Source organism: Salminus brasiliensis, chromosome 1 (genome assembly GCF_030463535.1).
Source record: "Salminus brasiliensis chromosome 1, fSalBra1.hap2, whole genome shotgun sequence".
In the NCBI taxonomy this organism is placed as follows: domain Eukaryota; kingdom Metazoa; phylum Chordata; class Actinopteri; order Characiformes; family Bryconidae; genus Salminus; species Salminus brasiliensis.
The window spans coordinates 87818-112122 of NC_132878.1; the positions used below are offsets into that span (position 1 = coordinate 87818).

Here is a 24305-nt window from a genome sequence, read left to right on the forward strand (position 1 = left end):
ATGATGGAGCCTCGTACCTCCAGCAGTGGAGGAAGTGCCCCAGAGTGAGTATCCTCATATCAGCACTTCATCTGAAGAACCAGGAGAAGGAGAGAGTGTTTATGTCCCTCATGTTGAAGCTGAAGGAGTTTTAGTAAAGGAAGTCATTACTCCACACTTTACTCTCATCATGGATCATCATGAATCAACTGTTTTCAGGGTGAAGAGAGCAGCATCTCCAGCCCCCAGCGCTGTGTCTATGAAGAGTGACCGGTCCATGGATAAGCCTCCAGTCTTCAGCAGTGGAGGAGGAAGCTCTGAGTCTTGGTACATCACTGCACTCAGTAAACTACTGTTCTGAGAGTGAAGCTTTTCAAATGTGTTCCTGAGCTTTCTTAAAGATGTGGTGTGTGTTGGAGTTCAGTGTGTAAATGCTGGAGTTTTCACTGTGTTTAATGTTAACAGGACTGAAACACAGAGAGCAGTTTCTCCAGAGCCCAGCTGTGTGTCTATGAAGAGTGAGGAGTCCATGGATGTACCTCTCCGTTTCAGCAGTGGAGGAGGAAGCTCTGAGTCTCGGTACATCACTGCACTCAGTAAACTACTGTTCTGAGAGGTAAGCATTTCAGATGTTCCAGATGTGGCGAGTGTTGGAGTTCAGTGTGTTTAATGTTAACAGGACTGAAACACCAAGAACAGTTCCTCCAGAGCTCAGTGTGTTGATGAAGAGTGAAGAGTCCATGGGGAATCGTCCTGGTTTTAGCAGTGAAGCTGTGTCGTCTGACACAAAGTGAGTAAAAAATCAAGTCTCAGACATTTTTACTGTAAAACACACTTAGTTATGCTGTTCTTCCATCTGCACTGATTATCTCACTAACAGTGAGCTTTGCATATGTTCTTTTCAGAGAAGTAATGACTTGAATAATCACATTGTGGTACTGTGGTGAACTGGTGGTTTTGAGTCCTCCCAATAAGCAAAAGAAATGTACAAGTCATGTGTAAAGACAATTAGTTCTGAATGGATTTGTGGAGAGCAGAGAATGTTAAGCAGATGTTCTAGGTTTAGTAAGAACCCTGGCTGCAGCATTTTAAACCAGTTGACGAGTACACAGAGTCAGTGATTAACATTATCAATGCACTTGCTGATGTAGCTACTGTCTCCAAGGTCATCACAACTCACCCAACCAGAAACCTCTCCCAGGCCGTCAGAGAGGCAAAGCACACCTACGCAAAAAAAAATCCATAATCTTGTTTTAAGACACAGCAGTCATGTGGCGCATGTGGCAGGGCTCCTGGCCATCACTAACTACAAGACACCATCACCTGCTTGTGATGCCTCCCTTCTAGATGCGCTGAACAACTTCTATGCTTGGCTTTGAAACACAGAACTACACAACAGCAAGGATGACCACACCTCTGCCAGATAAACAGGGACTGTGCCTGTCCACCGCTGACTTGAGGAAAACTTTGCTCAGAGTGAACCCACAAAAAGCCCCTGAACCAGATAGCCTTCCTGGCAGAGTGCTCACAGAATGCCGAACAGCTGGCAGATGATTTTACGGACATCTTCAACATCTCTCTGAGCACTGCAGTCGTCCCAACGTGCTTCAAAACCATCACCATCATCCCTGTTCATCAATGCAGTTTCATTCCACTGTGTATTTGTACATTTATTCAAGTCTGGTCAAGTCTGGAAGTGACGAGAGACTGAACGAGCACCTGGTCGACTCTCTAGAGAGGAAGGGTGGAATTCTCCGGATGTTGTACAGGAGGAATCTGCAGGACAGAGTCAGAACTGCAACATGACCTGAGAACGATAACTCATCATCCATGACTACACCAAGGCTTCGAGCTTCTGTAGAAGGAGTGACCAGTGAGTTCTCAAAGGAGATGGCATGATCGTTTTTAGGTCCAGCAGTTCTCGGGATGTACAGCAGCTCCGTCTTGCTGGGGTTGAGTGTGAGGTGGTAAGCCTCCATCCAAGAAGAGACGTCAGTGAGACATGCTGAGATGCAGGTGGAGACCTGTGTGTCAGACGGTGGGAAAGAGAGCATGAGTTGAGTGTCGTTGGCGTAACAGTGGTAAGAGAATCCATGAGAGGAGATCACTTTACCAAGAGAGCGAGTGTAGAGTGAGAAAAGAAGAGGACCAAGAACCTATGTGACACTCAAAGACAAAATGGACAAACATCTGGAAATGATTAGAGAGCATGCACTGGCAGCTGGTATCATGCTAGTGCATCTCTCACCCAAATGCACCCATTGTTCTCATTATGGAAGCATTGGATTATGGGGAGAGGCCAGCGGAACCAGCCATTGCCTTTATATCTGAGTTCATTATAGACATCCAGGATGATGCTGGGAAGAACAGTCCTGCTCAGTCATGGCTGCTGTGCACCTGGGCATTGACAGTTCACATATGGTGGTCACCAGCCTGCAGGTGGCACATATTCCATTCAGCAGTGCTGGTAAAAAAAACAAAAAAACTCTTTAATTTCTCCATGAGCTAGTCCTGCTGTCACAGAGAAGGAAGACACTACAGAGACTAGTGGCAGCTAAGTTTGTCTGGCATGGTCATATCACACACAATCACAACGGGGTTGATGCATGTGTGGACTGTCAGCACAGTCTTTTATTTTCATTTTATTTTTATTATTAGTGTAATATCACTTGTGTTTGATTGTTGATGTGCTCTCAGCTGATTTATTTATTTATTAATGTCTGGATTTTACATTTGTCCACAGCATCCAGGAGAAGAAAATAAGCATTTGCAGGGGAAAACTGGACCATATATTCAAGGTATGCCACATGACAAAGGTCTCCTGGTTTTACTGTCTTTTTTATCATGTTTGTTTAAACCTTCCTTTAAGTTTTGAAACTTTGATAATCAAACCTTCAGGTTTATTAAAACTGTATATAGTGTTAAAAATTATAATTTAAGATGCTGTTCAGAAACATGACATTCAATTCATTTTACATACCAGAGCATCCATAATTCCTCCACTCTTCAGATCATTGAAGGCGTTTATCCGACTCTCTTCTCCAGAGCAACTTAAAGAAGAGCTTCTGTTTACTCAGAAAATACCCTCAGCTAGTTTGTATCAGTTAGAATCCAAAAGATCCCTCTAAGCTTAGATACTACTAAATACAGATGGAGTCTGTATGGAGTCTGTATGTACAGTATGGAGACCACACTCTACAAACTCTACACTCTTGGAAGAGGAGGGTCTTCAGTCTGCGTTTGAACACAGTGAACGACTCTGCCGTTCAGACACCGAGGGGAAGTTGGTTTCACCATTTCTGCGTCAGGACAGATCAGTGTCTCTCTTCTGTCCTGAAGACTGTCCTCACAGACTGTCCTGTGTTCAGATCATCTCTCTCTGTAATGGTAGAGTTTCAATGATTCTCTGATGTTTGTTCTTAATCAGGAGCTGCAGCAGAAATTTTTCTCTCTAGTGGAGAACGAGCTGAACACATTCAAGAAGATCCTGAGTCCAGATTACCCAGCATGCTCTGAGAGAGGGGTGGACGATGAGAATGATCAAAAAGCAGGAGGAAAGAGGGTGCTGAAGATCACACTGCAGATCCTGAGGAACATGAAGGAGACAGACCTTGCTAACACACTCGAAAGCAGTAAGAGTTTTGAGGACTGTTACATGAGAAAGTGTTTGTTTAGGGCTGAAATCAGTGCAGCACTCTTATTTTAACCCCTTCATCAGAATCTGCTCAGATTCACCCTCATGGCAACTCTTATATATATATTACAATATTACCTTCTTTTTTCTTCAGTGAAATTCCTCAAAGAGTATTGGAATTTGTAATCCAGTGGGGACACTAGCACTCAGGCCACTTCAGCTGATACAAGAACATACAAGAACCTTTAAAATTATTTACATACTGATCTGGGTAGTTTTGTGCATACTTACAGCTGATGGTTATTTGCATATTGGTTATGTCCTTCCTCTCTTATCAGAATTGGCCCCAGCTTGTCATCAAACACTCAAATCCAAACTAAGGGATACATGTCAGAGAATTAATGAAGGAATCTCAGGCCATGAAAACTCAGCACTTCTGAATGAGATCTACACAGAGCTCTACATCACAGAGGCAGGGGGTGGAGAGGTCAATCAGGAACATGAGGTGAAGCAGATTGAAGCTGCATCCAGGAAAAGGGCAACACAGGAGACACCAATCAAATGCAGTGACATCTTTAAACCATTACCAGAACAGAACCAGCCCATCAGAACCGTACTGACTAAAGGAGTAGCTGGAATTGGAAAAACAGTCTCTGTGCAGAAGTTCATTCTGGACTGGGCTGAAGGAGAAGTAAATCAGGACGTTTTCTTCATATTTCCACTTCCTTTTAGAGAACTGAATCTGATGAAGGAGAAGAAGCTCAGTCTGGTGAATCTTCTTCAGAGCGTCTTCCCAGAAACACAAGATTTAAAACCCAGACATTATAAGAGCTACAAGATCATGTTCATCTTTGATGGTCTGGATGAGTGTCGACTGCCTCTAGATTTCCAGAACAATGAGAACTTGGTGGATATAGAACAAAAGACCTCAGTGGATGTTCTGCTGACGAACCTCATCAAGGGGAATCTGCTTCCCTCTGCTCTCCTCTGGATCACCTCTCGACCAGCAGCGGTCAGTCAGATCCCTCCTGAGTGTGTTGATCAGGTAACAGAAGTGCGGGGTTTCAGTGACCCTCAGAAACATGAGTACTTCAGGAAGAGGATCAGTGATCAGGACCTGGCCAACAAAGTCTTCACACACATCAGGTCTTCAAGAAGCCTCTACATCATGTGCCACATACCGGTCTTCAGCTGGATTGCAGCCACTGTTCTAGAGAGAATGCTGAGTGAAGCTGAGAGTGGAGAAACCCCAAAAACCCTGACGCAGATGTTCACACACTTCCTGATCTTCCAGATCAAACACAAGAGCCAGAAGTACAGTGGAGGAAGTGACCTTGATCCTCAGCAGACTAGAGAAAGTATTCTGGCTCTGGGGAAACTGGCTTTCCAGCAGCTCGAGAAAGGAAACCTGATCTTCTATCAGGAAGACCTAAGAGAGAGTGGCATTGATATTAGAGAAGTGTCAGTGTACTCAGGAGTGTGCACCCAGATCTTCAGAGAGGAGCATGAGCTGCACCTGGGGAAGGTCTTCAGCTTTGTACATCTGAGCGTTCAGGAGTTCCTTGCTGCTTTATATGCGTTTCTCAAAAAAAAGGTTCTGAATCAGCAAACCAGTAAATTAGCAAAAACCAGTAAACTCTCCAAGCTTTTCAACAAGTCATCCATGGCTGACTTCCTCAACAGAGCAGTGGACGAAGCCTTACGGAGTGAGAGTGGACACCTGGACCTGTTCCTTCGTTTCCTTCTGGGTCTCTCAGTGGAGTCTAATCAGACTCTCTTACGAGGCATACTGACACCGACAGAGAGGAGCTCTCACAGCAACGAGGAAACAGTCAAATACATCAAGGAGAAGATTGAGGAGAACATCTCTCCAGAGAAATCCATCAATCTGTTCCACTGTTTGAATGAACTGAATGATCACTCTCTAGTGCAGGAAGTGCAGAAATACCTGAGCAGAGGTGGTGACCATCGTCTTCATCAGGCCAGGCTCTCTCCTGCTCAGTGGTCAGCTCTGGTGTTTGTGTTGCTGAACTCAGAAGAAGAGCTGGAGGAGTTTGACCTCAGTAAATTTGAGCCATCAGAGGAGCGTCTTCTGAGGCTGCTGCCAGTAGTCAAAGCATCCAGAAGAGCTGTGTGAGTATTTCCTTTTAGAGTCGGTCTGAGTTTAGATTGATATCAGACAGTATGAGTATTTATTGAATAAACCCTTGTCTTAATCTAAACAGCACAGGTCGTTTCTATCTTAGACTAATCAATTACAGTCTTAAACAAATGTTTAAAAGGGCACCTCAGGTACAAATGATGTGTTATTGAGTGTTATTGAAGTGTAGATAAGTTGCATCCTCTTCAGAGACACACTTCTGCACATTCTAAAGAACATAACTAAAGACATTAAATGTGGAATGTGCAAAAGTAATGGTACATTTCACTGGTACAAACAGTTCAGATGATTGACCAAATGTGTCACTTGAACAGGGCTGTACAAAACACTGTAGTTTTAAGAGCTCTAAGACACAGAGTGGTCTATTAACACTCTTTAATTTTCAGAGAACACACTCTGTTGGTTAAGCACTTGATCAAAAAAATAACACATAAAAAAATGTTTTGTGAAGAAGCATTCACAAGTCAATTTTTGGTTCCAAAATGTTAATATAATTTTAGTGATGGTCACATTTATTTCTTCTAAACATTTGGAGTGCAGTAAGTTAGTTTTGTGACATGTAATTATTCACAGTAATCAGTAGGTATGTAACAGTTTATTGTAGTAAATTATGTCATGTTTTATTGATGTTTTCCAACTGGCAGTTTAGCTTCTGGTTAGCCTGTTAGCTTTCAGCTGACATTGGTTTGTAGCTAGAGAATTAGATGAGGTATGTGAAACTGAATCTTTCTGTATGATAGTTAACATGTTTTCAACCTCTATATAAAACAATGCCGGACACAGTATTTCACACTGTTCTCAGCTTAGTTCTGTTTTCTCTTCTTTTTCAGTTTATTGTAAATTCAGTTGTGTTTCTGCTTCAATTTACAGACTGGCTTCATGTAATCTTGGAGTAAAGACGTGTGAAACTCTGGGATCAGTTTTAAAGCTGAAAAACTCCTCCCTGAAAGAGCTGGACCTCAGTAACAATGACCTGCAGGATTCAGGAGTGGAGCTGCTCTCTGCTGGACTGAAGAGTTCACACTGTAAACTGCAGATTCTCAGGTCTGTGTTTCTTGGGTCAAAACAGACTGAAGGATACTGGGTACTAGCTCAGTAGCAGGTAGCGGTGTTATCTGTTGTACCACACCAACCACAGTTGGCCCACCTCTAGAGGGCCATGGTCTGTATTTAAGGGTTAAGGTCAGTGTTTTTCCAGTGATTTTACATTTTGTCCAGGTGTCATCTCTTTCCTGTTCTTGTGAGTGTATCTATATGTCTTTCTTATCTCAACAAAACCACATGAGACAGTTATTGGCACCCCTGCATTTAGTTGATTGTACAGAATTGTTTATATAGTAGTTAGAGAATTGGATTTACTGTATGGTTTTAGATTTCACATTGCGAATCCGTAAATACAATCTGTTTTATTCTAATTTCGCAGATTATCTTTGTGTAATCTTGGAATTAAGACATGTGAAACTCTGGGATCAGTTTTAACCCTGGAAAACGTCTGCTTGAAAGAGCTGGACCTCAGTAACAATGACCTGCAGGATTCAGGAGTGGAGCTGCTCTCTGCTGGACTGAAGAGTTCACACTGTAAACTGCAGATTCTCAGGTCAGTGTTCCTGTTCATTCATTTTGAAATGATAAATGTGAAGATGTGAGATTTAAAACACACAAGATGGAGTTTATATTGAGTTTTAATCAAAGTTCATTTGTCACATACACACTTACATAAACAATAACATAAAATAAAGAAGTCCTGGTTTAAAGCCTGAATGGCTTTGTGGGAAGAAAATCCTCATTCTGCTTGTGAGAGAGGTAACAGTCCTTCACAGTCTTCTTGGCCTGTATGGCTTGTTGTAGATGGTCTGGAGGTCAGGAAGTTCCAGTCTGAATGATTCACTGGACAGCCCGTTTGTTCTGCTTGGTGCAGTCTTGAACTGTAGTGGGTCGAAGGAATGCAGAAGTGATGATGGTGACCAATTGATGACAGTTGATCACTGGGTGATAGTTATTCAGGCAGTTTGTCTGAGCTTTTTTGGGAGAAGAACGATAATGGTTTCGCCGTCAGGGAGCCATGAAATATCTGTGTAAATACGGGTTCGAGCTGTGATGCGCAGGCTTTTGGCATTTGGACATCTTTTCTAGAACTGATGTGTGTTTGTTTAGGCTTTTTTTGTTCAATCGGCTGTGGTGGGTAGCAGTTTTTGACCAGTGGTTGAGATTCAGGAACATCTTATTTGATCAGGTACAAGATAAACACAAAACTCTTTAGATGCTTTATAATTTTTAAATACCATCCTCATTTCAGGCCGTGAAGATGAAGAATTTTGGTGCCTTAAGGGAGGTAAGAAAGCACCGGTGGCAGGGTCTGTTGGGTGAGCACAGCATGGCACATTTCAGGTGGCAAATTTTGTACAAACTGACTGTGCCCAAAAGAACTGGGGACCTGCAGTGGAGGATAATCCATGGGGCCTTGGTCACGAACAAGCATGTTGCTCACTTGAACCCCCTTGTAGTCAAGGGTTGTCCGTTTTGCAGGAGGCCTGAGACGGTAGAGCATGTGTTTGCCGGGTGCGTGCGCCTGGAACCCCTGCTGGACTTGCTGAGGGGTGTGTGTGTGAAGGTTGGGGTCCCTTTCACATTGGACATATTTATACTGGGTCCACGCTACTCTGTCTCTGAGCGTCAGAGGCCCTGCTTACTGAACTTTCTGTTTGGACAGGCGAAATTATCCATCTGTTGCATATTATAAACTGCTGAACGATGTGCTGAAGTTCCAGACTGTGTGGTGTGTTGGTGATGCTGTGTGTGCTGTGGTCGATGATCAGTTGGCTGTTTGTGTGTGAAGTTTCGTGGGTTGTGAAATTGTTTTTGTTTTCTTAGTTTTTTTTGTTTGTTTGTTTTTTTTGGGGGGGTGTTGGGGGTTTTTAATGGGGATAATATTTTTTTCTTGCTTGATGTAATAAAGAATGTGTAAATTGTGTTACAAAGAAGTGAACGAGTGAAGTTCAAAAAGAGAAAAAAATTAGTTTAAAAGAAGAAACAAAATAAGATAAGATATGCAAATTGTCTGTGCTTGCTGGTGGCACAGTGGTAAGGTGTTGGACCTCCATTGCCAAAGTTGATGGGAGCTGGGAGCAACTGTTCCCCCACAAGTACACAAAAGCTCCCACAGTCACATTAACCCCACATACATTAACCTTACATCACACATTAAGGCCTGTCCTTACAGGCTTTCCTCTCTGCACTTGGGTCTGCTCCCTGACTGTCCCGTAACAGATAGGTGTGATCAACATGGATCCAGCAGAGTTTGATTAGTTTAAAATAGCCTTGCAGCGCCATTAGCAGCTACTGTGGGAGATGGTTGCCCTGGCGCCCAGCCACCAGGCAGGTCAGAATCTACCAGAGTCCATACAGTTGGCTGGTGCTTGCCTTCCCAGCCATGAAGCCTCACCCCAATCTCTTGAGGCCAGGTGGTTCAGGGGCAGGCGCTAACCCATTTGTGGATCCAGTGAGGAGCCCACGGCTAACCCCAAAAACCTTAGGGCTCCAGCTAAAGGCAAGCCTGTCACGGGGCCCCTGCCATCGAACCACCTTCTTTTCGCCTTTGTTGATTCAGGGGCAGTGGGGTGCTTCTTAGATGCCTCCTTGGCAGCCAGCCTTGGACTGCCTGTGGAACCCCTGGACCGACCCTTACCGGTCATGGCCATTGATGGTCAGTCATTGGGCTCTGGACCCATTACTCACTGAACTGGACCAATCACTTTGAGGGTGGGCTACACCTCTCTATATATAACTCAAGCCCCAAGGACGGTTGTTTGCACTTTCACCCCCTGAGCGTGCAGCCATGGATGCATACATTAAAGAGACATTAGAACTAGGCTTTATTCGCCCGTCATCTGCAGGAGCAAGCTTTTCCTTTGTGGGCAAGAAGGATGGTGGCCTTCACCCCTGTGTGGACTACAGGGGACTAAACTCAATCATCATCAAGGACCACCACCCCCTGCCACTTATGTCTACAGCATTTGAGGCACTGCAACAAGCCACCATATTTACTAAACTGAACTTGCGCAGTGCCTACAACCTAAATGGAAGACATTATGAGTACCAGGTAATGCCTTTTGGGCTCATGAATGCCCCAGCAATCTTCCAACATTTCATAAATGAAGCACTTAGGGAGGCCCTGGGCCCCCATTATGTGTGCATCTATCTCGATGACATCCTCATTTACAGCCAATCTCTTGAGGAACACATTGGGCATGTCAGGCGGTTACTCCATCTGTTGTTGGAGAACTGCCTGTATGTCAAAATGGAAAAGTCAGTGTTCCATGTCTCGACAGTGTAATTTCTGGGCTGTGTAGTGTCCAAGGGCATGCAGCAAAGATAAAGGCTGTGGTGGACTGGCCCCATCCTGCTTCCCTCCGGCTGGTCCATTGGTTCTTGGGGTTTGCCAACTTCTTCCGGCGCTTTGTGCAGAACCTGTTCAGGTCACATAGGTCAAGGCTCCAAGGGCTGCTCAATCCATTACCTATCCCTGCATGCCATGGTAGCACATCTCCCTGGACTTCATCACGGGGCTACCAATTTCCAAAGGCAATACAGTGATCTTGGTCTCTGTTGATAATTTCTCATGCAGGAATGCATGCAGGATTGTGACACTGCTTAAGCTTCCATCTTCCAAGAAGACGGCAGAGCTCTTGCTGCAACACATGGTCACGATACATGGGATGCCAAGCGATCTGGTGTCTGACTGGGGACCCCAGTTTGCCAGTCACTTTTGGAAGGTGTAGGCAGTTGGCTTTAGCTGGTTGAGTATGGCTGACATGTAGCATTCCTCCCAGTAACCACAGAGTCCACATGTAGGTTTATAAATGTTTACTGAAGAAAGGTTTCGTCTTACAAACAGGTAATTTAGAATGCTTCAACAGAATAGCCACCGAAAAAGGTAAAGTTCTAAGCTATGCTACGGTCAAAAAACTGTGTGCTCCATTTTCCAACCAAACCAAAAACTGTTCTGAATCGCCCCCTAGTGAGCAAAAAGATCCAGAACATTCTTACCGCATTTATAAAGAGACAGGATACAAATTACACTATCAGTGCAGTCAACAGGAAAGAAAATGTGTTACACTACGTGTTCTGTATGTTTTCAACATATCTAAGAAATCAAACAAATATTACAAAATGAAATATACAAATCGAGGCAGTTCTTCTTGGCACCTACACAACCGGCCCCTAATTGTTATCTCAAGGCAGATAACAATTATGAACTAACATTCTAAAGAACCAAGTAACTAACGGATTATCAGGAAACACTTGGATGATTCACTGTCACGCATACTAGTCTTCCTTATGAAAAAGTCCTGGTGGCAGAGACGGGTTGGTTTTTTTGGAGTAACAAGTGATTAGGTGTGAGTGCTTCGAGGTCATGAGGATCGTTGAAAGCCTTTGTAATAGGACGGTTATTAAGGATTGTCTCCACTTCGCAATGAACAGTTAAAAGACCTTCATCCAAGGCTTGCATCCTCAGGGTGGTATTAAGGACTTTTCTAATAGATCGGATTAACCTCCCACACTCCGTGGTGTGAGCCAGTAGGTGGGTTAAACATCCACTTGATTTCTCTTTGAAGAAGAAAGTCATAAATTTGCAAATTATTCCATCCTTGAATTGCCTCTCTTAGTTCTCTCTCAGCTCCAACAAAGTTTGTACCATTATCTGATCAAAGAACCTAAGAGACTTTTTGCGATAAATCGCTGAAGTGCATGAATGAACAAATCTGTATGTCACCATCCACGAATGAGGATGCCACCTCAATATGAATGACACGCAGAGTCAGGCATGTAAATATAACACCATACCTCTTGACGATGCATCTTCCCCGTTTCACCTTAAATGGGCCAAAGTAGTCCACACCAACACTTGTGAATGGTGGCTCATCAGGTAAAACCCTGTCCTGAGGCAGGTCAGCCATATGTTGTTGGCCAACAGCGCTATGCAGTCTTTGACAGTTAATGCACCTTTACAGTATCTTCCTTATTGCTGAACTGACTCCTGGAAACCAGAGTTCTTGACGCAGGTTGGAAAGTGTGGCCTGTTTCCTGATGAATGTGATGAAGAATAAGGCTGGTCAAATGAAGATCTTTGGGCAGGATAGCTGGGTGTTTTGCCTCTTCCACCAACCCAAAGCACACCATCTTGAAGAACATGGTTCAGCTTGTAGATATGACTGGATCGCTTCACAGACTCTCCCCTTTGCAGGGCATATATCTCCTTAGGGAATGTCTTTTTTTGGTAATAACAAATGATTTGTTGATGATCATCAACAGTCAGATTTCTTTTCTCCAGGCAGGTTCTGCTGTTCATAACAGCTCAAACAGAACACTTCTAATTCTGGGGATCCACGCTACTGCCCTCTTCAGTTTGCTCCATGAAAAAAAACGTTCAATTATGAGCTGCAGAGGATCTGCTTGTTCTCTGGCAGACAGGACATTAACAAGCATACACTTCTTTACCTCTGGGTCTCCAATGTCTATTGCTCCAGATTGTTTCGGGTTCCCTGGCCAGTCACTTTCTGACCCTTTCAGGAAGTCTGGTCCAGATGTCCATGCTTTTCTTTGCAGAAAGGAGTCCACCTTCAAGCCCCTGGATGCATAGTGAGCTGGATTTATAGCACTGCTGACATATCTCCACTGGGATGCCTTTGTAACTGATAGGATAGAAGAAACACGGTTTGCTACACGACTTCGAAACCTTGTTTGCTCATTGTTAATGTACAAACCAGATTCCAAAAAAGTTGGGACACATATTGTGAATAAAAACTGAATGCAATGATGTGGAGATGGCAAATGTCAATATTTTATTCGTAATAGAACATAGATGACAGATCAAAAGTTTAATCTGAGTAAATGTAACATTTTAAAGGAGAAATATGTTGATTCAAAATTTCATGGCGTCAACAAATCCCAAAAAAGTTGGAACAAGGCCATTTTTACCCCTGTGTGGCATCCCCCCTTCTTCTTACAACACTCAACAGACGTCTGTGGGACAGAGGAGAACAGTTTCTCAAGTGTAGAAATAGGAATGCTCTCCCATTCACGTCTAATACAGGCCTCTAACTGTTCAATCGTCTTGGGCCTTCTTTGTCGCACCTTCCTCTTGTCGCGCCAAATGTTCTCTACAGGTGAAAGATCTGGACTGCAGGCTGGCCATTTCAGTACCCAGATCCTTCTCCTACGTAGCCATGATGTTGTGCTTGCTGCAGAATGTGGTCTGGCATTATCCTTTTGAAAAATGCAGGATCTTCCCTGAAAGAGATGACGTCTAGATGGGAGCAGATGTTGTTCTAGAACCTAAACATAGTTCTCTGCATTAATGGTGCCTTTCCAGACATGCAAGCTGCCCATGCCACAAGCACTCATGCAACCCCATACCATCAGTGATGCAGGCTTCTGAACGGAGCGTTGATAACAACTTGGGTTATCCTTGTCCTCTCTGGTCCGGATGACATGGCGTCCCAGCGTTCCATAAAGAACCTCAAATCGTGACTCATCTGACCACAGAAAAAGTCTTCCATTTTGCCACACTCCATTTTAAAAGACCCCTGGCCCAGTGCAAACGTCTGAGCTTGTGGAGCTTGCTTAGAAATGGCTTCCTCTTTGCGCTGTAGAGTTTCAGCTGGCAACGGCGGATGGCACGGTGGATTGTGTTCACTGACAATGATTTCTGGAAGTATTCCTGAGCCCATTCTGTTATTTCCTTGACAGTGGCATTCCTGTTTGAGGTGCAGTGACTTTTAAGGGCCCGGAGATCACGAGCATCCAGTAGAGTTTTACGGCCTTGACCCTTACGCACAGCGATTGTTCCAGATTCTCTGAATCTTCTGATGATGTTAAGCACGGTTGATGATGAGAACTTAAAAGTCTTTGCTATTTTACGCTGGGTAACACCATTCTGGTATTGCTGCACTATCTTTCTGCGCAACAGTGGTGGAATTGGTGATCCTCTTACCATCTTGGCTTCAGAGAGACACTGACACTCTGAGAAGCTCTTTTTATACCCAATCATGTTGTCAATTGACCTAATTCGTGTTAATTGGTCTTCCAGCTGTTCGTTATATGCTCAATTTCCTTTTTCCAGCCACTTATTGCTACTTGTCCCAACTTTTTTGGGATTTGTTGATGCCATAATTTTTTCAATCAACATATTTCTCCTTTAAAATGTTACATTTACTCAGATTAAACTTTTGATCTGTCATCTATGTTCTATTACGAATAAAATATTGACATTTGCCATCTCCACATCATTGCATTCAGTTTTTATTCACAATTTATTTAGTGTCCTAACTTTTTTGGAATCCGGTTTGTACTTTAGTACTGCAGTACTGTCTGTCCAAAAGACTGAATCTTCAAGGTCCAACCGCTGCTCCGCATTGCATCCATAGTTGCTGCCGTAAGTTCCATGCGTGGGATGGATACTGTCTTTAGTGGGGCAAGGCGGGATTTGCCCATGACAAATGCACAGTAGACTTGACTGTTCAGGAAAGTCACAACAGAACTGCTGTTTCCACTGATCATCCAACATAGCGACTGATATCCATTGTTCACACTGCTGATGACCTGCCATGGTTCCATAGCCTTTGGTACATTTGTCCCTATCAGCAACCCTACTTCTGCATCGATCTTTGGAAGTCACACTTGCTCCATATGAGGCCACTTATCCACATCCTTTTGCAATGGAATGTTTTCCTTGCCCACAGGGATAGTCTTTTGTGAGAAGACATCCGGCAGCTTTAAGAAATTGTTTTCTTCTCCAAACCTAATGCCATCTCACTGGTGACAGACTTTTCTTCCCCCATCTTACGTAGCAGTATGTCAGTTCTTCTACCACTGATGTTGAGCTCCCTCATAAGTTCTTCAGTACAGAAACTTGCAGAGTTCCCGGGGTCCAGAAAAGCATAGGTTTTTGTCACCTTGCTGCACTTCCTGGTTTTGACACAAACAGGTACGATGGCAGGAATGCAGTCAGCGTTGTTGTTGTTATTAAGAAACTCATTTGCCTCCGTCTCAGCACTTATGAAACCACTGGTGACTGAATATGCTGCTCCCTCCTCTATGACCTTTTTTTGTAGGGACATGCTTTTCTGATGCTTTTCTGGGATGCATCAATGAGCACACGTTGCAACTGTGCTTCTCTTTACAGGCGAATTTACTGGAGCTATTGCTAACACTGACCGGAACTAATTCCTCTTCTTGTGAGCTGTTTTCAGTCCTCCTTTTAAGGCTGTTTTCAGGTACCACACCTGTCATAAAACTTTTCATGCCTTTGCCCATAATGGGTGCCTTCGACTGTCTTCTTGCCACAACAGTGTCTCTTATATCTTGATGGTTCGTAGTATACAATAAGATCCTGCAGGTACTCAGGAGCGAGACCATGTAGGGCTTTATATGTTAATAGAAGAATTTTATAATCAGTGCTGAACTGAACTGGGAGCAGTGCAGTGCTGATAGAACTGGACTGATATGGTCAGATGTTCTAGGTTTAGTAAGAACCCTGGCTGCAGTGTTCTGAAGCAGCTGAAGTTTATTGAGGTTCCTGCTGGAACAACCTGACAGTAGTGCATTACAGTAATCTAGTCTTGAGGTAATAAAAGCATGTACTAGCTTTTCTGCGTCCTGTAGAGATAAGGAGTTTCTTAGTTTGGAGATGTTCCTAAGCTGCATGAAGGCTGTTCTACTAATATTAGCTATATGTTGCTCAAATGATAAATCTGAGTCAAATGTGACGCCAAGATTTTTAGCTGCTAAACCAGGAATAATGGAAGAATCAGACAAGTCTAACATTAAGTCTGAGAGTTTAGTTCTAGAGTCTTTTGGACCTAAAAGGAGAACCGAGGTTTTGTCACTGTTGAGGAGAAGGAAGTTATGTGACATCCAGAGTTTTATATCCTTTACACAGTCCTCCATTTTCTGTAATCTAAATTTATCATCAGGTTTGGCTGATATATAGAGCTGTGTGTCATCTGCAGAACAGTGGAAATTAACGCCATGTCTGCTTATAACTGAGCCCAATGCTAACATGTATAATGTAAATAATAGCGGTCCTAGAATAGAGCCTTGAGGAACTCCATATCTTACTTCTGTGTAATTTGAAGATAAATCTTTTATCTTTACGAATTGATAGCATCCCGTTAGATATGATTGGAACCATGATAGGGCTGTCCCTGTGATTCCAACCATGTTCTCTAATCTTTCTAGTAAAATAGTGTGATCTACTGTATCAGAGGCTGCACTGAGGTCTAGTAGGACTAATAAAGATACGTAGCCTTGATCAGAGGCAAGAAGGAGATCATTTGTAATCTTCACTAGGACTGTCTCTGTGCTGTGATTGAGTCTAAATCCAGACTGGAATTTCTCATACATGTAATTTTTACTCAGGTATAAGCAGAGTTGTTGGGCCACAGCTTTTTCTAATATCTTAGATACAAATGTTAAGTTGGAGATGGGTCTATAATTAGACGATACACTAGGATCAAGATTTGGTTTCTTGATAAAAGGTTTTATAACTGCTATTTTAAGGGTTTGGGGTACATTCTGAGACATGGCCGTCACCTGGTGGAGCTGCTTTAGAACATAACTTAGTTGTAGAACAAAGGCTGGAAGCCTTCTACCCACTTCCACAGCCTGAACTAGAAAAAATTATATCCTCAGCTAATTGTACAACATGTACACTCGACCCGATTCCCTCTAAAACACTACAAGAAATTCTCCCAATTATAATCAGACCTCTTTTAACAATTGTAAATTCATCCCTTTTTCTAGTTCAGGCTGTGGAAGTGGGTAGAAGGCTTCCAGCCTTTGTTCTACAACTAAGTTATGTTCTAAAGCAGCTCCACCAGGTGACGGCCATGTTTGATCTAATACGCAGGGTTGGATTTGTTGTCTAATATTTTCTTTTTTATTATTAAAACAGTTCATAAACACATGACTGGTTAAAGATGTTGGGATCTGGGGTTGAGAATCTGCCTGGCTTTTAGTAAGTTTAGATATCTCAGTGAAAAGAATTCTGGGATTGTTTTAGTGTTTCTGAGGCCAAATACGCTGAGCGAGCTTTAATGAGAGTCTTTCTATATTGACTAAGGCCGTCCTTCCACGCAGAGTGGAACACCTCTAGTTTGGTTGTCTGCCATTTACGCTCTAGTTTCCGCACTGTTTGTTTTAAGGTAGGAGTTTGATCACTGGACCACGGTGCGAGCCTTTTTTGCCTCAACATTTTATTTTTAAACGCTGCTACTTTGTCTAAGGTTGATCGAAGGGTATTTTCTAGATCTTCTGTTAATGTAACTAGCTCTGTTTGGTCTGACGGAGTGTAAGCTAAGGTTGATAGAGGTGGGAGGTTCTCAGTAAACTGTACAGCGGTCATTGGTGTTATTGTGCGCTTTAGATAGTTTTTGGGGGATGAATTTATATTTTGCCTAAGATGAAGCTCAAAGGAGATCAGATAATGGTCTGACATTACTGAGCTCTGAGGTAGAATATTTAGATGATCAATGCTAAAACCCAGGATCAGGACTAGATCTAGGGTATGGTTACAGTGATGTGTGGGTCCAGTTACAGTTTGTGTGATTCTGACAGAATCTAAGATCGATGCCTTTGTTAATGGATGGTCTGCTTTTTCTAAATGAATATTAAAGTCTCCTACTATTATAACTTTGTCTCTGCAGCAAAATCACTAAATTCAGAGTCGGGCCCTGGAGGCCTATAGATATGAATCAGTGTGAAAGTATTTTTATTAGTGTCTGGATTTGATATATTAATGTAGAGAAGCTCAAAAGAAGTGAAGGTGTTAGTGTTTTTGAATAATCTCTAGTGCATTCTGGGAGATTATACATACTCCACCTCCTCTGCCTGATAATCTAGGGCTATGTACATATTTATAGCCTGTGGGGGGCGCTTCATTTAGTGCTATATATTGATCAGGTCTAATCCAGGTTTCGGTGAGGCAGAAAACATCTAGTTTCTGATCACATATCATTTCATTTACGATCACTGCTTTTGAGGATAGTGATCTAATGTTAAGTAGAGCGAGCTTTAGGTCTGAGGTGCTGCTGTTATCATTTGATTGAGAGATTTTAACACTGATTAAATGATTAAAACGAGCTGATCTAGATGTCCTCTGTTTGGGTTTAATTCAGGGCACAGACACAGTCTCAATACGGTGAAACCTGGGTGACGCCTCAGAGCCTCAGAGCAGCTCTCAGACGGTGGGTTTAGCCTGTCTGTCTGCGGCCTGGTCCTGACTCTGGACTGTCAGCAGTCTTTTACACTCCTCTGCGACTAACTAGCAGACTATGAGCTATGCTGCACGAAAGTAAGGCAGGTTTCACCGTATTGACGCCATCCCTACCTAAAAAAACAGGCTTGCCCTCAAACTGTAGCCAATTATCTATGAAGCCCACATGATTTTCCGAACACCACTTGGACATCCAGCGGTTCCGGTAAACAGCTAACGGTCACTGCTGGAGCCCCTAAAGGACCAGCTATCTTCACGTGTCGAACAATAGAGTCTCCCATTACCAGAGTACTGTGAACAGGCTCCTCAGCGGATGTATCGCTGAGTGGGGCAAACCTCTTGGACATGCAAATCGGGGGGGGGAGCGTGGTGTTCCGGTGGTCTAGCTTCGGCCTTAGCACTAGCATTAGCCTTAGCTTTCCGGCTATGCCACCGAGACGTCACCCATTCGCCCGCTGTGAGGGCTCTAACGCCGGAGTGGGGGGGATGCTAGCTCTCCCTAAGGCATCCAGGGTTGCTACCAGTTGACTTAAACGTTGTTGTAGGGGTACTCCGCTTTTTGTTTTGTCTTTTTAATAAACCTGTGGACTGTAAACACAATCTAAAAGCAGTTGCGACGAAAAGCTCTAGAAAGTGATAGAAAGCAGAAAAAACAAGCTAAACACGGAGACAGTGATTCCTCCAGGGACCGAGTCTGGCGTCAGGATTTCCCACAAGGCCTTTCTCTTTCTCCCTTCTCTGAGTAAATGGCCACCCAGCCCGACCTGCTGGAAGATTGCCCGCTGAGGTCCCCTCTACCTGCGTCAAACCAGCTGCCACCTACCAGTCCGGCCAGCGGGTCCCCCCCCCAACCCGCCACCGCCCATGGCTCACCCGCCTGCTGCTGCTGCCTGTTTGGTGGCCGTGCTGAAACCTAGATGGACTCGTGTCTGTCTGACACTATTAATATCACCACTATTAACTCTCTGTTGTATCTGCTTTGATCATTTTTATCATTAATGTTTAAATAGTTCTGGCCAGAGGAGGATGGGTCCCCCTTGTGAGTCTTGGTTCCTCCCAAGGTTTCTTCCTCCAGCTCTGAGGGAGGTTCTCCTTGCCACTGTCGCCGTTGACTTGCTCACGGGGGTCTTTGACCCTTCATGTTATTCCTTCTTTCTTCTCTGTCTTTTATTAATCACTAATTATGTAAAGCTGATTTGTGACAACAGCTGTAAAAAGTGCTATACAAATAAATCTGACTTGAATCGCCAAACATGGGATGCATGGAAATTTTTGCTAGTTTGTAGATGGAATTAACCAGGTCCTCACACTTTGCACTCTTGTTCCACCTTCCCTGAATGTCACAAGCCGTGCCTTGACATGTTTTCCTTAGTTTGTAAGACTGTCATGCTGGCTAGGCGAGACAAAGGAACACTCGCAGGGACAGAGCAATGCAAGAATATGGTCTTTAATGATGAAACCAAACAAACGCAACAAAACGAGGCAGCAAAGTACAGGGTCCAAAAAAACGGAAACACCAACAACAGAATTGGGGCTAAACCTGGGAAGACTACCTGAGGCTGGAACGTAGCCCGGGAGCAAAGCGAGAATGGGCAAATCAGACAAAGGGAGGAAGGCTAGAACTCAAAGAAACCGATGAAACTAACAAAACAAAACTTCACCCCAAAACCGCGCTTGTCAGGCGCTAATAAACTTACTTGACTAAAGTGCCAGGAAACCAGACGCCAAAACCCAGTGGTGACCAACCAGTGACCCAGACAGCAATCTCCTCCTGAATGTGAAACCGCTCCGATAGAGCATCCACTACCGAAACCTGTAGACTCTCCTAGAAGTCTCATGAACGTGAAGCCAACCTCACAGCTTAGCATCACAAGAGTAATTCTCAGCAATGAGGCATCTGCGTTTGCTCCCTTTGTACTCCAGCTCTCAGGTGAAACGAATCAGAACTAAACAGAAAACATGGCGTCTTACTTCGACCGCTATCAACATAAAAGTCCTTAGTGAGAAAACCAACGGGAGGAACAGAAAGTACATGAACATTGAAATCAACCCAACATCGACTGAAAAGTCCCAAGTCTCCAACGTTCCGTGGCGCCGCTGGGCTGACAGTACCCCCCAGTCCCAAGAAGCAGGCCAGCCAAGGGGCGCCAGGGAGTATATTACTTTCCAGTTCTGCGGGAGCAGCGGCCTCCGCCTCACCAAGTAAGCCGGAGAGTGAGCCCATGGAGGTGGGTATTGGCCGCTTGGCCCCTGAGGAACGCAGTCGAAGGACCAGAGAGGGGCTGTGTTTCTACTGCGGCGCCGCTGGGCTGACAAAGACAGCTTTGATTTTCGCACATATTCACAACATTGTCCACCTCTTCCATGTAACCCATGTGTTAAACATCCAGTGAGAAAAAGTCCTGAGATCTTGTAGTCATCTCCAAAGTGCTGCTTTAACAGTCTCTTTGCTTGTCTATATTCTAGGTCTGGCTCCATATGGAGACAACTTTGAACTAATTCTTTAGGTTGTCCGCTGGTGTATTGCTCCATAAAATGAAGTCTGTCCATGCTATTGTCAGTTCTGTCTTCCACACAATGTCCACACAATCTCCAGTGACGGTGACAACTAGTGACTTAGATCTGCCGCTGCATGACGTTAAACAAAGTTCCTGTTCCCACCTCTTCATCTTGGTTGGTGCTTGGAAGCCTTCCTTTCGCTATAGCTGTATTGTTAATTTTTTACAGCAATGGGTTGGGTATAAAACATTGACCCATCATTGATTGGAGTCTCACAGGCATCCAGCTCTTCTTGCTTGACATGATCTTGGCTTGTTTTATAAGACTCAAGGTATGAATTATTTCCATCATTTGGATATTGAGATGGGCATTGGGAACCTTGAATCTCTCTCAAGACCTGAACTTTTGCATAGGATTCTGCTAAGGCTATCTGTAGCTCAACTGAGCTTCTTGCATTTAGCAAGGTAGCTGCCCTTGCTAACAATGCAGCTCTTTCTGCTTCAGCCATCAGTCTTGTAGATGAGGTGTTGGACCTCTATTGGCAGGGTTGCTGGTTCAAACCCACCTGGGAGCAACTGTTCTCCCACAAGTACACAAAAGCTTCCACAGTCACATTAACCCCACATACATTAGCCTTACATCACACATTAAGGCCTGTCCTTACAGGCTTTCCTCTCTGCACTTGGGTCAGCTCCCTGACCGTCCCGTAACAAATATCTGTACACACAATACTAATACTCTCTCTCTCTCTCTCTGTCTCTGTCTCTTTCTCTCTCTCTCTCTCTCTCTCTCTCTCTCTCTCTCTCTCTCTCTGCAGAGTGTCTGGTTGTATGGTCACAGAGGAAGGCTGTTCTTCTCTGGCTACAGCTCTGAGTTCAAACCCCTCTCACCTGAAAGAGCTGGATCTGACCTACAACCACCCAGGAGAGTCAGGAGTGAAGCTGCTGTCTGCCAGACTGGAGGATCCACACTGCAGACTGGAGACACTCAGGTATTAAATGTTTAATTATTTTTGCACTACCACTTCACTTTGAATGTTGAATGATCGTGTTCAGTAAGATCTGCATGATCCAGGTTTGTGTGTAATTATTTTTGGCACATTAGGATCAGATCACGTTATGACAAATTCATGCAGGAAATCATAAAATTTCAAAGGGTTCACATACATTTTCTTACCACTGTATTACATCCAGTCTCTCCACCAGTTACTGTACTGGAGACATAAAGACCCGGATCTTGCTAAACGAAGTGGACACAAATATGGAGCCAATCAGTTGATCCTTACACCATTAAGCCCTCCCTCTAAATGGTTCGGTGGCCCCGCATAAGGCTGAAAAACCAGTGAAAATCTTACTGTACTGATCTGTGTGTGTGTGTGTCTGTGTCTGTGTCTGTGTATAGATTGGAACATGGAGGCAAGATGAGACTCAAACAAGGACTAAAGAAATGTAAGTGTGCACACACACTTTTACAGAAAACACTGACTCTTTCACACACACACACACACACACACACACACTCTCACTAAAGTGTTGCTCCTCTGTGTTCAGACGGCTGTGATCTCACCCTGGACCCAAACACCGCGCACAGACTGCTCTCTCTGAGGAGTGGGGGCAGGATGGTGGTGAGTGGAGAGGATCAGGGCTATCCTGATCATCCGGACAGGTTTGACGAGTGTCTGCAGGTGATGAGCAGAGAGAGTCTGACTGGACGCTGTTACTGGGAGGCTGAGTGGAGCGGGGTGAGGGTTGATGTAGCTCTGACTTATAAAACCATCGTCAGGAAAGGCAGCGGCTCGGTCTGCGAGTTTGGAGGGAATGAAAAGTCCTGGATTCTGCTCTGCTCCAAGGACAGCTACTGTGTTTATCACAGGTACTGCAAAACCGCTGTTCCTCGACCTTACTTCAGCACTCAGAGAGTAGGAGTGTACGTGGACTGTCCGGCCGGCACTCTGTCCTTCTACAGTGTCTCCTCCTACACACACACACTCACACACTTACACACATTCAACACCACATTCACTCAACCCCTCTACGCAGGGTTTAGAGTCTGGGTTATGTTTGGGTTTGAGGTTCCTTTCTCTGGCTCCTCAGTGTGTCTGCATAGGACAGAATAACAGAAACCCCCTCATGTATCTACAGTTCAACCCGCTGTTACTGATAAATGTGTTTCAGGCCTAAAAGCTGAATCTGCCACCAATTCGCTTAAAGAATAGACTCTTACAGTCATCTGGTTTTAAATCTTCTACATGAACTGGTTTAAACACTTAATTAACCAGTGTGAAATCCAGAGCGCTGATATCCAGTGTCGTAGTCAAGAGCTGAGTGTCAGGTCAGCGTCACCGCACCCACCCCGAGGGCGGTCCCGAGCCGCGGACCACAGGCTTCATGTTCAAGGACTTTTACGTTGACACCCGATTCCCGTTATTAGTTCTGATTTGGGTCACCTGAGAGCTGGGGTACAAAAGGGGAGCAAACGCTAAGGTCTGGGCCGAGAATTACTCTTGCGACCCCAAGCGTTATGTTGGCCTCACGTTCATGAGACTTCTAGGAGAGTTTGTAGTGTTGGATACTCTCCGCTCTATCGGAGCTGTTTCACGTTCAGAGGGAGTTCGCTGTCTGGTTCACTGGTTGGTCGCCAGTGAGATTCGGCGTCCGGTTCCTTTGCACTCTAGTCATGTAAGTTTATCAGTGCCTGACGAGCACGGTTTGGGTTCCTGTATTTGGCTCCCCCCCTCTGTTAGGTTGGCCCAGCCTTGCTTTGCTCCCTGGCTGCCTACCAGCCTCAGGTGGCCTTCAGGTTTTGCCCGCATTAGTTTGTCACGTTTGTCTTGTTTATCCCTCACTGTTATTGCTGCACTCTTGTGTTTCCCCTTGTTAATTTGAATAAAACGTTATTATGCATCGCACCGTCCCTGCGAGTGTTCACCCTTCCATGTCTAGCTTAGCCAGCATGACACTGAGTCCAAGTCAAGAGCAAGACTTTTAGTAGTTGAGTCTGAGTCAAGACTCAAACCTGAAGTGTCGGAGACCAGATTATTATTTTTTATAATAAAAAATTAAATTGATTTGTTATTCATTATCATTCATTACACATGATCTATACTAATAACTAAAATAACATATAACATAACAATTAACATGTAACATTTAGTAATATGTAGCCTAAATTATTCTGAATGACTATTATAGTATATTATAGACTGTGCTGCGCTACACCAATAAGAGTCCTTGGGCAAGACTCCTAACACTACATTGGCCCACCTGTGTATTATGAGTAACCCTGTAAGTCGCTCTGTATAAGAGCGTCTGCTAAATGCCATAAAAATGTAAATGTATAGTCTCAGACAGACTAAGGCAGTGTAACTTTTGGAAGCAGTAATGGTGGAGATTCTGTCTCTGTTTATTACTTAATTAAAAGTTGCCACATAAAACCAACTGAATATAAACCAACAACCATTACATCCATTAATAATACTGTCACCATTCCCTGCCCTCCCTCTGCCTCCTTGGAGTCCAGTCACTACAACTCCCATAATCCTCCGCTCAGACCACAGTCACTCATCACCAGCCTACCAATCAGAGACAGCTTCCCAGATCTTCATCACTGGACCTCTAACTGCACCCACCTGTTTACAGTCTAATCTGGATTGTAAACCTGTGTGTTCATCGCTCTGGATGAAGGACTGCTCTGTTACTCTGACTGTTTTTTTATTGCCTACCTTGTTGATCCTTGTTTCGGCTCTTCCCGCTCCTCGA

At 44.1% G+C, this 24305-nt stretch overlaps 1 protein-coding gene across 1 annotated transcript; it reads left to right on the plus strand.

Moving 5' to 3' along the window:
* LOC140571827 (NACHT, LRR and PYD domains-containing protein 12-like) lies at positions 1 to 22663 on the plus strand. Its single transcript, XM_072692713.1, has 11 exons — positions 1 to 44; positions 199 to 306; positions 445 to 552; positions 2723 to 2777; positions 3407 to 3611; positions 3952 to 5746; positions 6645 to 6818; positions 7198 to 7371; positions 21365 to 21538; positions 21949 to 21995; positions 22098 to 22663. Exons 1-11 carry the CDS (start codon positions 1 to 3, stop codon positions 22661 to 22663), a joined length of 3450 nt encoding a protein of 1149 aa, XP_072548814.1.
* The last annotated feature ends 1642 nt before the right edge of the window (positions 22664 to 24305 follow it).